The sequence below is a fragment of the Tigriopus californicus genome, chromosome 4, assembly GCF_007210705.1.
Source record: "Tigriopus californicus strain San Diego chromosome 4, Tcal_SD_v2.1, whole genome shotgun sequence".
NCBI classification, from domain to species: domain Eukaryota; kingdom Metazoa; phylum Arthropoda; class Copepoda; order Harpacticoida; family Harpacticidae; genus Tigriopus; species Tigriopus californicus.
The window spans coordinates 6,954,851-6,969,629 of NC_081443.1; the positions used below are offsets into that span (position 1 = coordinate 6,954,851).

Consider the following 14,779-nt stretch of genomic DNA (forward strand, 5'->3'; position numbering starts at 1 on the left):
GAAATTGCTTCGTGATATTTTTTAAAGAATTGTTTTGAAAGCAAACATTGACCTCTTGCCACGCTGCGTGTGTATTTGTAAATGCAAAGAAAGTTGTCTGCATTCATTTTTTTTAGAGCTGATCATATGTCAAATTATTAGCATCAGGAGTTTGCCAAAGACAGTGGAATTTGACGAGATAGATTTGTCTAAAGCATATCAAAAACCACCCAGAAAACGGTTGGCAAGAAAAGATTTTTTGTCCTGAGCCACAATTTTTCTTTAAAATATTTATAACACAGGTCTGCCGATTTAATCCCCCACGGACGGGTTACAGAGTTTTATTTATCATTCGGACGGGTTACAGAGTTTTATTTATCATTCGGTCGGGTTATGGTGAACCCCATGCATAATAGAGTATAACTAATTTCGACCCAATGTACCCACCCATCCACAGTTGCAAGGGTTTCATTTAGTAATTGGCGATTCCATGTTTGAGTTTTCCGCGTTTACCAACAGCTACCTTCAAAGTACGCGTAGGCTTTTCTGAATTCTTGAACAGATAACAACGCACCCAGGGAGTGAATCTGCACTGTCACACAAGAGAGGAGAGGAGGAGAGTGATCGTGATCCTCACGGAGTGATTCATCGCAATCCATTCAAAATGGTGTGCATTTCATGTATCCTGATTCCTTTGGCGCTATTCTTGTGGCACCGATACCTCCAGCCTGTTTTGGGGACTATATTTCCACAATGGTTTCCGGCCAAGACCATCGAAAAAGACCCTCACGAAGCATTGGCTGGCAATGGCACTAATACAGGTGCGTTAGAGGGATAGGCATGAGATATGTCTCAGCCAAACGTATTCGATGTTAGGTCAGGCATGTCATATCCGATGGTTGACAATTTCAGCTGGACTCTCGTGTCCCTTCTCTTCGTCCAAATCGCCAGCCGTGGAATCCACACCCGTGGAGACCAAAGCGGAAATCAGCTCCCATGAGAAATCCGAGTGAAAAGTATATCCCCAATTCGCATTTCATTTTCTTCAATATCGATTAGTTAGGTGAAAGAAAACATTATTGTACTCATCACATCTTGCCCAGTGGCTTCATCAGAACAATGATGTAATACTATGATGACGTAACCACGTATTCGGAGATTTCTTGTCTTATATTTCTTTTACCTCGGCTCTTTTTATCAGGGGTCAGATCATAAATACGGAGGGGTAATACACGGACTACTGTTGGACTTTTACAGTAGAAGTTAATACCTGAGAAATAAGTTAAGTTCATGAATCCATCCCGCCTTTAGGATACTTTATGCAATGGAATGACCGTTTTGGCCCCGTAAGGCGAGCTGTACTTGATCCCCACGGCCTGATACAACTTCTTGGGAATGGCCATGTTGGCCGAGTAGATCTTGGCGGCACTAGCATTGAACTGATCGCCTTGCCACAGGGGCAGACCAGGCACCAGACAGATCTTCGTGGGCAACAAGGCCTCATCCGGAGAGTGAGGCGGGTCTAGAGCCATTACATTAACGCGCGGGCAAGCTTTGAGAATCCACTTTTGAGCTGCTTTCAACCAAGGCTGTTGTCGCTCTTGCATCCACATGTCGTGATCCTCCATGGCGTTAATCACCAAGTCCACGGGGCCTTGTGGGAGGCTTTCGGTTTTGGTGCACACCTTCCCCGACGAGAGTTTGTAAAGATTCAATTCTTGAGCCACGTGGGCCGGATAATGAGGGACATCGGGCAAGTAAGCCGCGGTTCGCACACCTTGCGAGTCCAAATGGCGAGCCGTGGCCAGTCCAAACACTCCAGCCCGATTAGGGCCCACCAAAATGACCACCAATGGGACTTGGTGGTTATTGCTGGGATTGAGTCGATGTGCCCCGCCAAATAAGTGGATGGCCAGTTCCACGGCCGATCTGGCCATCAGCTCGGTCATCCGTTCGGCTGATATACCGTGTTCCTTGAGCTTGGCCTCCAACGTGTTGCGCAGCTCAATACTGATGGCTGGAACGATCAAACCCGAGTCAGTGACGTACTCGCCCGGTGGCGGTTCTTCTCCCGTTTCAATGGGCCTGTATTGTGCGGGCACGGACATGAGGACGTTCTCGTCATTCCTGTATTTAGCCTCTGGCTTTCGCTTGTTACAATCCACAAGACGAACCACGTCCGGTTGGTTGGCGGCAATATTGTCAGAAATTTCCTCTAAAACGAGCTGCAAAGGACAAGAGGGCAAATTTGCTTTTGTTCATCCTTCTATTTTTATCCTGAGATATCGGGAGCAACCTACCCTTTTGTCGAAGAGGGCTAAATTTGATTCAAAATCAAATTCCTCGCTCATTTCCACCTCGTTAATCTCTTGGAAGCATTCTTCATCACGCATTCTTTCTCGTTCGCGGCGATTGGGAACGCGGTGTTCCCCATTCCCTTCCATCCAGGACTTTCGAGGTGAGCCTCGATTGTAAGCATTGCTTCCTTGGCCTGGAAGAATGATCAGATTTTTTTCAGTCTTCTATTCTCTGTGCCTGTATGTCCTCAAGATATTTCTTTCTCGAGTGGGGAAAGAACTACTTCGGGCCAACCGAAGAGCATTCCTGGTTTGCTACATATTGTATCTATGAAGATCAATGATCCTAATGCAAACTTAAATGCAAATGGGAGGATATATGAAAACGTCGTCCTGATATTAAAATTGTCCTCTACAATGACTCAACTAATAAAAACCATTTCAAAAATTGCCCCCGATTGGAGCAAATGGCCTCTGGGAAGACTGATACCCTAAAGTCATCGAAAACACTCGTTTTTTTTTAATCTTTGAATACATAATTAGAATCCTTGAACTTTGAATCATTCTTGTCCTTCACTTTCACCATTTCTAATCTCTGTGATACTAAAGAGCAACAATTATTTTTTTCAAATATTTGGCTAAATACATTAGAAACTAACTTCAAAAAAATGGAACCACTTAAAACGTCTATGGTTGTTCGAGTTCATCTGTATATGTCAGCTATGTAAGCGTAATTAGCTATGTTTAACTCCAAGGTAACCCATTCACTCTTGCCCCTACAAGCTAGTTATTGGAGTTTTGAACAGTAAAAAGACTTCAGATTTTTTTATTTGATTTTTTGGTTGCTTTGTAGATCAGATACCTCTACAATCAGCTTTCTTTCGGGATCACCAAACTCACACAACATACTTCAAAGATTGTGGGCCCAAAGTTAGAAAATGAATTGAAGATGCATCAGCATCAAATTTAGCTCACGTTCAAAGACCATATCATGATATTTCACAACTAGGTTTTTATTTTCTTGCATTAAGCAAAACAGCCAAACCTTCATTTTATCCAAATTTATCATGTTAAAGTAATCATAAAAACAAAACGCGCAAAGAAAAGTTGAGCCTAAATACATATTCAAAATAAGTGAAAACAATATTGGGCCTCGGAAATGTCCTCATTTTGACGTCTGCTTACTATTCATGCATTCCCATCTTTAAAATAACAACTTTTTAATCCATGGACATAGTTGCAACGCATCAACAGTTTTACTTAGTTTGGGGGTAAGGAAAAGGAGTATGGAAAACAACCACCCTGACGATTTGTCTCTGACAAAAATAAACCAACGCCTTGAAGGTTGCCTTGACCTGTTCCGGGGGAACATTCAATTGCTAAGACTTACCCGCAAGCACCGCTTGAATGGCTGGAGAAAATCGAGCTGGTTGAGTGGTTTTAAGTTTCGTAGCAGCAGCAGAGGCCAGATTTTCGGCCACTGGACGGCTTTTACGTTTCATAACCGTGCTAGTGGACGGAGTTCCGGATTTCTTGGCCATATCCGAAGACTTCACCTCCAAGAAGTTGATGTCTTCAATAGAATTGGCGCTGAAAACAATAGTAATTCCAGACTCATGCCCCAATGCCCCTCGTTCATTTCCCTGCAAGGCGCATTTCATGCACACAGGGACCAAAAATAATCATAAGGGTTTTTTTTACCTTAGGGTTAGCGAGGGCATTTTGCAAGGTTTTCCATTTTGAAACACGTCCTTCAGAGTTATAGTCTGACCTTCAAGATGAACAGCTTTAATAACGCCTTGGTAGTGTCCCAAAGATCCGCAACTGATGGACACCGTCTTCCCTAGCCAATCGTCATTCATTTTGCTTCTTTCTGTAATGGAATAGAAGCTAATTTGAAAAACAATCGTATATCATGTCCAAATAAGTGCAAGGAACGTCTTTTTCGAGAGACTCATCTGTGCAACGTGAATGAGTCAGAACGCAAAGGTGAAGGTGATCAGAATGCGGGCATGACAAGTAGCATTTTCTCTTGTGGCAGGATAAGAGAAGAGAGGCACTTTCAGGACACGGCGAAACAACGATCTCGATAAAGACACTTTGCTCCAAAACACCTGTTCACAACTTGTTCACGACACTTCTCAATATGCCTTCATAACCTCAAAGGCAAGCAATTGTCATGGATAGACGAGGATCAGGATATTCCATCCCACTAAAAGGTGATCGATACGTTTGGATTGCATTCCGTCTCGGGCGGGAATATAGCTCCTGATTTGGCGCTTTAGGTAATGGGAATAACATCATGAGTCAAGGACCCTACTATCCGCCTCCCATGCAACCGATCTACATCCAATCGCCCGCTTATCCGCCCATGATGATGCACCAAGGCATGGGTGGCCAGGCTTCTTCCTACGGCCCACCCTACAATGCCTATCCCTACGGCTATTCCGGGGCTATGATGGGCCCACCCCTACGCCGGGCGGGTAGCATCAATGCGAAAATTATGTCCCAGGTGAGTGTGAACCCCAGTCCATGAAGTCAGGTGCGATGGTCTCATGTTTGGGCTGGACCTAGGATGCCAAAAGACCTTTCGCTCAGGCTCAACAGCCTCGTCTGGGGTCGGAGCATTCGAGCCCGTGGATGGAAGATGGAGGTGGCCAAGGAGCATTGACCGGACCCGAAGATCGAGCTCCTTCGGTGACGTCCGAAACGGATCCGACGTCGGTGTTGGAGCGCTTGAAACGTGAAAACGATGAGAATCGACAAGGCTTCAAGGACAAGCTGAAAATCTGGGAGGCCACGAAGCCCCGGGTCGAAGATATGGATCAACAGATCAAGGTAATCATAGGACGAATAGGGCTGTCATGTCCAGTGGAATGTGGTCAGTTATCATATGACGGTGGGACCGCGCGTTCCCATGAAGGGCACGAAATTGGGAAAAGGCGATCACTGGTCACTAAAAGAGAACTCGCGCTCACCTGGTGGAGCGAAATCAAACTCATCCAATTCATCCCAATGCCTGGTTAGCATTGCGGTAAGTTGAACCATGAAAATGGAGTGGTCCACCCGAGGTAATGTCGGAGCGGGATTCACCGTTTACGAAGGGGCGGGTCAACCTCAAAGGGTATGGAAATCACTAGAAACTCGTGGAAAGGCTATTCCAGGTAGGCGAGCACGGAATCATTTGGACGGACTTTTTATCCTGAATTGACATGACTAGCCACCCCCAACTGTTTAAGGCCTTTACCATGGTAACCAATTTAATGGATTGTCCCGCCTTCAAGCATCATTCCCAATTTTAGCCCGGGTCGCCAGGCCAATGCTTGCATAGATTAAGCTCAATTTCCCGCCCGAACTCATCTTGGGGCGCCCGGGGCTCCCAAGCCCGGGTTCGACCCCGACCTTGAGGCTGACCCTGACTCCGATTGGTCTGGTTTCTAGCTGGCCGACGACGCGTTGCGTCGCTCGGGCTCCCAATACAACATTCGAAAAGGCCCCGGCGATCCGCCCAATCTGGTCCACGGCATTCCAGGCACCCAAGACGGCGATCCCGCCCCGTATCCCGGTCTCATCATTGAAGAAATGATGGATTCGGCTTCCGTGGCCGACGAGGAAGGCGCCGGTCCACCCCGAACGGTAAGTCAACCCAATCACCCGGTATCCACCCGGTCACTCACCTTAAATCGATGCACGTGGTCATGCCCAATCAGGCCGGCAAGGTCGCATTGGGAACTCGAAAAGGTCAAAAGGTCCCCTTTTCAAGTCCGTCTCTTCTTTGTTGTCAAGCTAGCACAGTTTGGCGGTAACTACGCCCACCAATCGGCCAAATCGGCCAGACTCCAGCCCCATCTGGCCACTTTTCTCTCGACCTGAGTCATAAATGGCAGGCCTATATCTGAACTTGAAACTTGAAGAGGAGATTGGTATAAAGTTTCAATAAAGACTAAGACTTGAGGCCAAGGCCGCATGGGTAGGCTAGCTCGCTGTCAATAAAACCCACCCCTCCGACCTGACGCTGTCGGATACCACACCATTAAGTTTAAGTGGGGTGACTTACGTGGGCGGCCTCGAGGTTGCGCGAATCCGAGCCACTCTTAAATAAAGCGAGCGACCATTTCCGATGGGATCCCTGGGCTGCGAACTGCATGCTGCTGAGAGGCCTGTGCAGCCTGTGCAGCCTGTGCAGCCTGTGCAGCCTGTGCAGCATGGGATATGTTGTGGATGTTGTGGATGTTGTGGCTTTGTACTGGCCTCTTACATACAGACATACATATAGCGTTTACACCGATACCTACATCATCATAGTATACATACAGACTCGATCTTCAGGCTCCAAACTTATCCATCCATTGATTGATAAAGTGTTAGTTGGTTGTCATATCATTGCTCGGCCTTATTGAACCGCCCAGGCCGTATTGCCGGGCTGGTCCGTTCTCCCGCTGGGTTTGCCCGTAACGCGTGTGTCAACGTATCACTCCATCCGTCCGTGGGTTGAGTCAGCGTGTAGGGGTATCCGTGTCAAGCCAAGTCATCGTGGTTGTTCGGGTCATGTCTTGGTTGGGGCCTGTCAAGTTGGCGCGGCGCGTGTCACCCGCCGCCGGTTGGATCCTGACCCGTGGGGCTGGGACCCGCCCCGGTCAGGCCCGTCCGTGGGCCCCTCGCGTAAGTTCAGGGCCGACTATCGCATAGAATACATAGATTAGCCAGCTAGCCACCGACTTTCAGCCAGTCCGTGATGGCCATTCGGGCGGGTCATGGCCGAAATTCACGTTCATCCCTCAGGCCATGTCCAGCCCCATGGATTCCATGGTAGTTAGCTACATAGTATGGATCCCAGGGGCATTGGAAGCCGAGGGGTTCGAGTAGACAGGAGACAGGTGTAAGCGTCAAGTGCCAGATGTTAGACGTTAGATCCAGGCCAATCGTCTACTCCTTCTTCTTCGCAAGTGTCCCACTCCACCAGTGTCCATGGCCAGGGTGCCTGGGAATCTGGAGCCTCAGTGTTCCATAGCCACGTGGATCGAGTGCTCGCTCGTTCCATTGCCCCCCTGCCAGATTCTGAGATCCTGAGATCCTGAGATGCTCATGCTACCTTCCGGCTGGGCCTGTGTGCTCCAACTCTGGCTTACCCTTCAGTGGTGCCTGAGTGTGGCCCCCGGATTAACGTGGGTGGGCCTTTTGGCCTTGGTTTGGGCTGCCCAGCAGATCGGGCGAGACCGTAAGGCGGTTTGGGCGATAGAATGGCCACTGGACCCAGGTGCCGAGATGGCCGGTCCCTCAGTTTGAGATGGGCGGCTCAGTCGGCCATTCTATCGTTGGATTCTGCTATTAATTCGACCCAGGTTCGAAGGTCCGCCTCGCCCGTCATCCACCCCGTTCCTCGCCCCGAATTTCACCCGGGTGAGCCCTCCGCTTTAGCTTGGCTCGGTTAGTATTGTGTGAGATTTGGGCTCACCCATAGGTAGGTATTGGTTTTGAACGAGTCCAAGCTAAAGCGGATCTCGTCATTGACCCAGTCCCAGCATGAGCCAGTCCCCGGATCCCATTGACCCTAGCACGGGTCAACGGGAACCGCGGTCCCGGAAAGGGTTTTTGGCCTCAGCCTGGAGCAAGCTTAAGTTTTGGCAAGATCGGGATCGATCGCCGGAAAATGAACTAGCTTTGGAGTCGGAGGCCCAGCCCAGGTTCATTCTGCCGTGCCGGAAACGGAAGTGGAAGAAAAAGCGGCAGAAAATGTAAGTAGTATGATAAGTGAAGCGCTCCATTGCCCGAAGGTCGTTCTTGATTGATAGCCCATTCTGTTTTTCGCTCGATCCAGTCAATTGAGAAATATGCAGAAGCGACAGACCACCTTGCAACTGAGGCAGGATGAGTTGCTCAAATATCAACGACAAGTGGCTGGCTTGCATGATCCCATACATTTGATCATCAAGAGCAATCCGGTTATTTACCATGTGGATTATAGCGATATTACCACTGTGGGCAAAATCAAGCGGAAACGAAACCGCTCGTACGTCTACCGCTCGGATCATGATTTTGTTCGACGAGATTGGGAAAAAGCCATGGATCGTCATTCGCAAAACTATCCCGTCATTTACAATCGGTCAGCCATCAAAGGTAGCCCATTCTATCGAACGATTCAGAAGGAAAACGGCCCATAAATGATACAACTCACTCACTAGGCACATCCTTTGGTGTCAAGTTAAGACCCATTCGAGATGGAAAGGGTTGGTTCTTCTGGCGGAAGAAGCCTGCCAAAATCAGAGTTCAGAAATTGCGAGTCCTGAAAGAGTTTCCCGCTCATCCGCATCGATTAAGTATCTACGAGATCCGGAAGAAATCCAAGTATCCGAGTGTTGTAGTTCAACGACGGGCTGAAAGACGTCGCCAGAGGCATTTCCAGCGATATCAAGAGCAACTCGATTATGCCCCTTTAGCTCTGCATTACCATCCAATGCATTCTCCCTCCCGAAGATATGGCAGCCATTATTAATTGTGTGCTTTCTTCATTCCTATCAGTCCGGCAAATATAGCGTGTTCATGATTTATTTTCGAGTTAAAATTTCCTTCAGGGTGAACGGTGGGATACTTGTTCGTTTTCCATTTCACGTGATGATTTAAAATGGTACTTTCGATTCTCTTGCAGACACTTTCAGTATTGGGCAATGACCAATTTTCCGCCTCAATACCCCAACGAGCTCCTGTTCGTTGGAAGCACTCCACACCCTTGAACACGGTGGTGATGTTTGTACCTCAACAAGAGGCGTGGGTTGTAGAGAGGATGGGAAAGTATCACAAGATCTTGGAACCCGGCGTGAATGTACTGGTACCGGTTATTGACCGGGTCAAATACGTTCAGAGCTTGAAAGAAATCGCCATTGATATTCCACAACAATCGGCCATCACCATCGGTAATTATAATCAACTCGATACTCAATTCACAGAACATCATTCCTTGAACACTCATGCAAACCAAAGCTATTGATTTCACTTCACAGACAACGTGAACTTGAACATTGACGGCATTCTTTACCTGCGTGTGACGGATCCGTACAATGCCAGTTACGGCGTGGAGGATCCTGAATTTGCCATCACCCAACTAGCCCAAACGACCATGAGATCAGAGATCGGAAAGATCACCCTAGACACATTGTTCCGAGAGCGAGAAAACTTGAATCTAGCCATTGTTACGGCTCTCAATGATGTACGTGGTACATTAGAGCGACTGAACTTGAAATTGTACTTATAGCTAACCAGCATTGAAAGTTTTCCTAACCTCTTACAGGCCTCAGAGGCGTGGGGAATATCGTGCATGAGGTACGAGATCAGGGACATTCGGATGCCTTCCCGAGTTCAAGAGGCCATGCAAATGCAAGTGGAAGCTGAGAGGAAGAAAAGAGCCGCCATTTTGGAGTCCGAGGGAATCAAAGCCGCCGAGATCAATGTGGCCGAGGGAAAGAAACAGTCAAGAATCTTGAGCTCAGGTATTTCCTCGATAAATCGCGTGAAGAAAAATAACCTCTTCTAATGGAACATGATTTTCAGAGGCTGAGAAACAAGAGCTAATCAATGCTGCTCATGGAGCGGCTGAAGCTGTAGTGGCAGCCGGTCGAGCTCGAGCCGAATCCATCGCGTTAGTGGCTGAAGCCTTGCATCACCACAACGGGCACAATGCGGCTAGTTTGGCGGTGGCCGAGAAATATGTGACCGCCTTCCAGGCATTGGCCAAAACGAACAACACTTTGATTTTGCCCGCCAATGCCGGGGACGTGTCGAATATGGTGGCTCAGGTATGAAGACATATGGGGATGGAATGCCAGATTGAATGGTAATGATTATTTTACGTCATATCTATCCTGGTCCAGGCTATGACGATTTATAACCAAGTGCAACGGGTTCCAAGTTTGAGTGGAGACTCAGGTAATCCGGCTAGTGAAAGTGAAGAAACCCAAGAGAAAGAGCCCAAATCATAAATGGATGGATCCCACGACGAAATTGAGAATGTGTCCGTGATTCGCCTCAAAGACAAATCTTGTGTGCCAAGTGGTCGGTTGAGCGAACCACGAGAAGCAGGACGACGACAAGGTATCAATTATTGAAAGACCCGTGATGGCGTTTCCTTCATATCTTGTGATGCTGTTCCTGAATAAAAAGAAAATCTGCGACTGCAGTATGATTTTTTCATCTGTACTTTCGAGATTTGCAAAAAGAACAAAAATAAGGTGCTATGTGAGAAAATAAAAGCTAAGCTCATGACTGCAAATGACTGTTTTTAAGTTACTACAAACTTTAAGACTTTCTAAATTCCCTGTATGTGTTGAGAAAGGTGCAAGGGAACTATTGAAACGATGAGCTTAATTAACGAGTGTGGAAACGAGTTCTTAGTAATAGTTATATAGTATTAAAGTAGTGGGGTAGTTGGTATGACCAAAGACTCCTTGGTAGAACCTACCAATGGGAAAAGGGCAATTAGCAAGTCATCACAAATACCCACAAGCAAGCAAGGCTTGGCCAAGTACACATTTTGTGAAGTTTTGCTTAAGGCTTTGATTGATACCTTATACCGCTCCCCTGAATCGCATAAGCACTGAAATAATGAGTAAAGACTCACTTTCTTTGGGGCATGTTTTCTGGCATGATCTGGCATATTTCAAAAGCTAGTCTGGCATGTTCAGAGCCCAGGGACCTTTCAGCACTGGGTAAAATATGCTGCCTGGGGCATTCCACGTCAAGTGGGTACTCTAGGTACTACTGATGGGATCAAATTGGCCCTTTATTTGAAAATTTGGGAACTTGTTTGGGAATTTCAAGAACTTGTTTGTTTGGGACAATTTGGTCCAAATTCAAATATTTCATGTGTTGCGAAAATGACTGTTTACCAGATTTGCGTTATCTGAGTCTTTTTTTGCATTTCTGAAGGTGTTTAACCATTGCAGAAGATTTTTCTGGATACAAAGACATACAAAAACCATTTGAAAACAGATCACGGCACTTTGTCTCAGAATCTCATGAAATTTCACCCGGTCAGATCAATCCGGATCGAAAATTTCAGCTCCATGGGATCAATATGGCCTATTCTAGGGCCAGGTCCATTTTGGGCCAAACCAATTGGCCATTGGTGTTTGAACAGCCATAACTCTGGCTGCAGTTATCCCATTGAGATTAATTTTATGTCAAAATACTCTGGGACAATGACCTTTTGATAAAATTGGATTAAACAAATGTACCGATTGAAATTCGGCGTTTAATGGCCTTATTTGTCCTCTGACCTTTGACCTTTCGAAAAGACCTTTCCTGATTCCAAATTTTCTTCAGTTAGATCAATGTGAAAACTAAATCAATCGGGCTTGTCAAGTGAACGCAATCACAAACAACTGACGTCATTCCATGGTGTGAAATCAAAGACAACATGCCCAGCCAAACCACACTGTGCATGCATTGAATGTTGACATTTATTTCATTTTACATGCTCGTCTAAGCAAATGTCATTGCGGTATTGAGCCAATTTGATAGTGCGTTCACTGAATTGCACCAAACATGTTCATTTTGTTGGGTTGTGTAACGTACCTCACTTAAAACCATTCGATTATTGAAAATTCAATGGGTGGATGGTGCAACTTGACTGTGATGTTTGTCTTATGGTGGGTCTACACAACAAATAATTCGGCAAATAATTAGCCATTTGACAAACATTGTTTGCCATTTCACAAATATATCATAAACATTTCTCAATTTGAACATGTTTAAAGTTTGTTTGCCAAAGGGCAAATATTTTATGGACGACAGGATCCTCCCCAGTCCTTTGAACCAAGGTGTCTATTTTCAGCCAGTACAGCACTTGACTCATTCGATCCATGATGGTTTATAACAAAGAAAAATGTATTGATTGTGGTTCATTTTAACACAGGATAACCCCCACTTAGAGTAGGAAGGAGGCTGGAATTGTCAATGTTCAAAGTCCTCAGATGTCATCCCATCCCCTCTTAATGCAGTAGTCACACTTCCATCTCCTATTGAAGATTGAATGATGATTGATCCATCCATCAACCAACCAACACCTATCTCCAGAATCCGGATTCATCTCCTCCCGTCCAGACAATGGAAGTGTCGACCCCAGCAAACCCACCCACCCTGGGCCTGTCCTCTAGCTCAGCTTGTTGTTCCAGCCTCCAAATTGTCTTTGTCATGTTTAATGCTCTTACTATATGTATGATTATAGTCAGGCTGAAGGATTAATGTAGGCACGACAACAATTCTCATTCAAGTATATTGTTTTATGTCTCTCTCAGCTGAGAGCAAAGAAATGATCACAGATCGATCTAAGGGAGAAGATCCGAATATACAACACCTCCCCCCAGTATAAAATATGAATGAGACAATGAATGTGAAATGTTTAAAATAATATATCGAAACCGGAAGTAAAACATGAAGGGAACTTAAATGTCNCATGACAAACCAAGTGTGTTCACTCTCAGAACACCAACCAAGATGAATCATTTCAATGAACGTTACTCCCCAAATTTTCAACCGCATTACTGACACCTCCAGAGAGCATTAAACGTTTATAGAAATGATTTCATTTATCTCCCAAGCCGTATAGTAACAACCACCTGTATTTAGTACTGACGCTCCAGCTTGTGGACCTATAAGTAGTATTCATTGTGAAGTGCTTGAGATTGCAATTAGGCCTTGGGATCCCATGCCATATTTTGAGCATAGCCTGCAAAGTTGATGGCTTGCGTAGTGATCTGGCCAATAACCACACCATAATGCTCTTCAAGAAATAAAAGGAAAGAACAAAACCTACAAACCATCTGTTCAGCCTTGATGTGTATTGAACTCATATGAGTAATGGGTATGAATTGTATGTTTTTTTTGGCTTTTTGATTATGAAATGCATTTGATTTTTTAAGATGTATCAAATATACTCCTTCAATTCTAGTTGATAACAATTTGAAAGATCTAGCAGAAGTTTGGTAATTCTTCAGGTTTGCCAAGCTTCAGAAATAATAAGGTGCAAGAGCTGTTGAAGAAGAAAATTCACACCTGACACTTATCTCTTGGTTCAAAAAGACAGGATCTCTAATTTATTGAAGCTGTAGGAGCGTACATAATAGAACTCTCTAGATATCTTAACACTCATTTGGTTTTAGTCTTTAAAAGCTGAAAGCTTCTGTAGCTGCCAAAAGCAAATAAATCTGGGTTTTAATGATCACAATATGTAACTTGTTGGTAAAAAAAACGGAAGTAACTAACATTGGAGCGGTTAAGTACACTGGCCATTTTAAAACAACATAGATATTCTATATGTTATATACACCTCTAGATAACAATATTCAAAACCGGGATAAAAGTAACAAAGTGGATTATTACGCACTGACCTCAATACCAAGTTCAAACAAAACTCACGAATTTCGACCTGCTGAGGTGACCAAGTACATTGCCCTTTCGTTGTCTGCCCAATGTGCACTGTCCTTTTCCATGTCTGTAGTAGTCCTTGCTTGAGGCAAAATTCGGTTGTTTTAAGAATAGTCATATCAAATTTGTACTACTTTTGCTACACTTTTCGGCCCTATTTTTGCATAGTTCTTTTTTTGGTACCTTTTTATCTCTTTAGGGCTTTTCCACTTTGCACATTTTGCCTGTCCCTATTCATGACAAAAGGTCTTCAGGAAAATTCAGAGCATAATTTGAACTACTTCTATTTACTATTACGCACGTATGTTTTGTATAAAGGGTGTATAAAGTACTGATGTGAAGCAAATACCGCGAGGGCTAGTAGTCCGGTGCTTAACTTGCCATCGGAAGTACTACCCCCTACTTGGATTTGTAACTTATTACTAATTCTAAAAATATGTTTTGCTGTTTTTTTGGGGGAGGGGGTTGTTTTTTTCACGGGCTTTTCTAACCGGGACAGGGAATAAAATACCCAGTATTTTTGAAATGAAAGGTTATGGGTGTTTTGTATATATAATTCTTGCCCTTTCATATTTGTATCATATTTGGTCTGCCAATGAGTTTGAGATGGCAGACCGAGCTAGTCCTTGTAAATAGGTTTGACCTGGAATGCTTACACCGATTCCTTGGTCTGCGAAGCTGTGACAAAAAAAGCCATAAAAATGACGTGGATCCAGAGAGAGCCCATATGGTTATTTTTCCAATGGTGCCAATTTCAAAATCGTCTAACATTTTTATATATTTTGTATCTCTTCATAATTTCGTCAAAAATCAATATTACAATTAAAATTATACAACAATTAAAAAAATGGACATATTTTGGGATTTTTTCCTTTAGAGATTAGCTCAAAAAGCTATTCAAGGTTCATTCGTACTATCTTAGCAAGTTGATATGAGGAGTTTTCAATGTTTTGTAAATTATGGGCTGGTTGCAACTCAAAAAGATACCTTAATTAACTTTCAATTATGTGGGCTATTTATCCATCTATTCTGATTTCAATTCAATGTAAGTAGCAGCGTTTAATTATTTGGTTGAACTCTTCTGG

The 14,779-nt window shown here is 44.8% G+C and overlaps 4 protein-coding genes across 5 annotated transcripts; 3 read left to right on the top strand and 1 right to left on the bottom strand.

Annotated features, from left to right (window-relative positions):
- Positions 1-435: 435 nt before the first annotated feature.
- Positions 436-1,130, top strand: LOC131878921 (UPF0729 protein AAEL015238-like). Its single transcript, XM_059225074.1, has 2 exons — positions 436-800; positions 892-1,130. Exons 1-2 carry the CDS (start codon positions 644-646, stop codon positions 990-992), a joined length of 258 nt encoding a protein of 85 aa, XP_059081057.1. The 5' UTR covers positions 436-643; the 3' UTR covers positions 993-1,130.
- LOC131878911 (enhancer of mRNA-decapping protein 3-like) lies at positions 1,131-6,113 on the bottom strand. Of its 2 annotated transcripts, none has more exons than XM_059225061.1 (5): positions 5,954-6,113; positions 3,978-4,149; positions 3,667-3,866; positions 2,280-2,470; positions 1,131-2,204 (listed from the first exon to the last, which is right to left on the bottom strand). In XM_059225061.1, exons 2-5 carry the CDS (start codon positions 4,136-4,138, stop codon positions 1,287-1,289), a joined length of 1,470 nt encoding a protein of 489 aa, XP_059081044.1. In that variant the 5' UTR covers positions 4,139-4,149; positions 5,954-6,113; the 3' UTR covers positions 1,131-1,286. The 2 variants fall into 2 exon arrangements, with proteins under 2 accessions (XP_059081044.1, XP_059081043.1); XM_059225060.1 differs by lacking the exon at positions 5,954-6,113 and adding an exon at positions 5,255-5,724.
- Positions 4,345-10,446, top strand: LOC131878908 (stomatin-like protein 2, mitochondrial). Its single transcript, XM_059225056.1, has 9 exons — positions 4,345-4,495; positions 4,562-4,788; positions 4,851-5,114; positions 5,718-5,912; positions 8,923-9,187; positions 9,275-9,480; positions 9,562-9,760; positions 9,822-10,066; positions 10,142-10,446. Exons 1-9 carry the CDS (start codon positions 4,456-4,458, stop codon positions 10,247-10,249), a joined length of 1,749 nt encoding a protein of 582 aa, XP_059081039.1. The 5' UTR covers positions 4,345-4,455; the 3' UTR covers positions 10,250-10,446.
- Positions 7,385-8,824, top strand: LOC131878919 (uncharacterized). Its single transcript, XM_059225071.1, has 4 exons — positions 7,385-7,676; positions 7,793-8,011; positions 8,095-8,393; positions 8,459-8,824. Exons 2-4 carry the CDS (start codon positions 7,800-7,802, stop codon positions 8,767-8,769), a joined length of 822 nt encoding a protein of 273 aa, XP_059081054.1. The 5' UTR covers positions 7,385-7,676; positions 7,793-7,799; the 3' UTR covers positions 8,770-8,824.
- Positions 10,447-14,779: the final 4,333 nt, after the last annotated feature.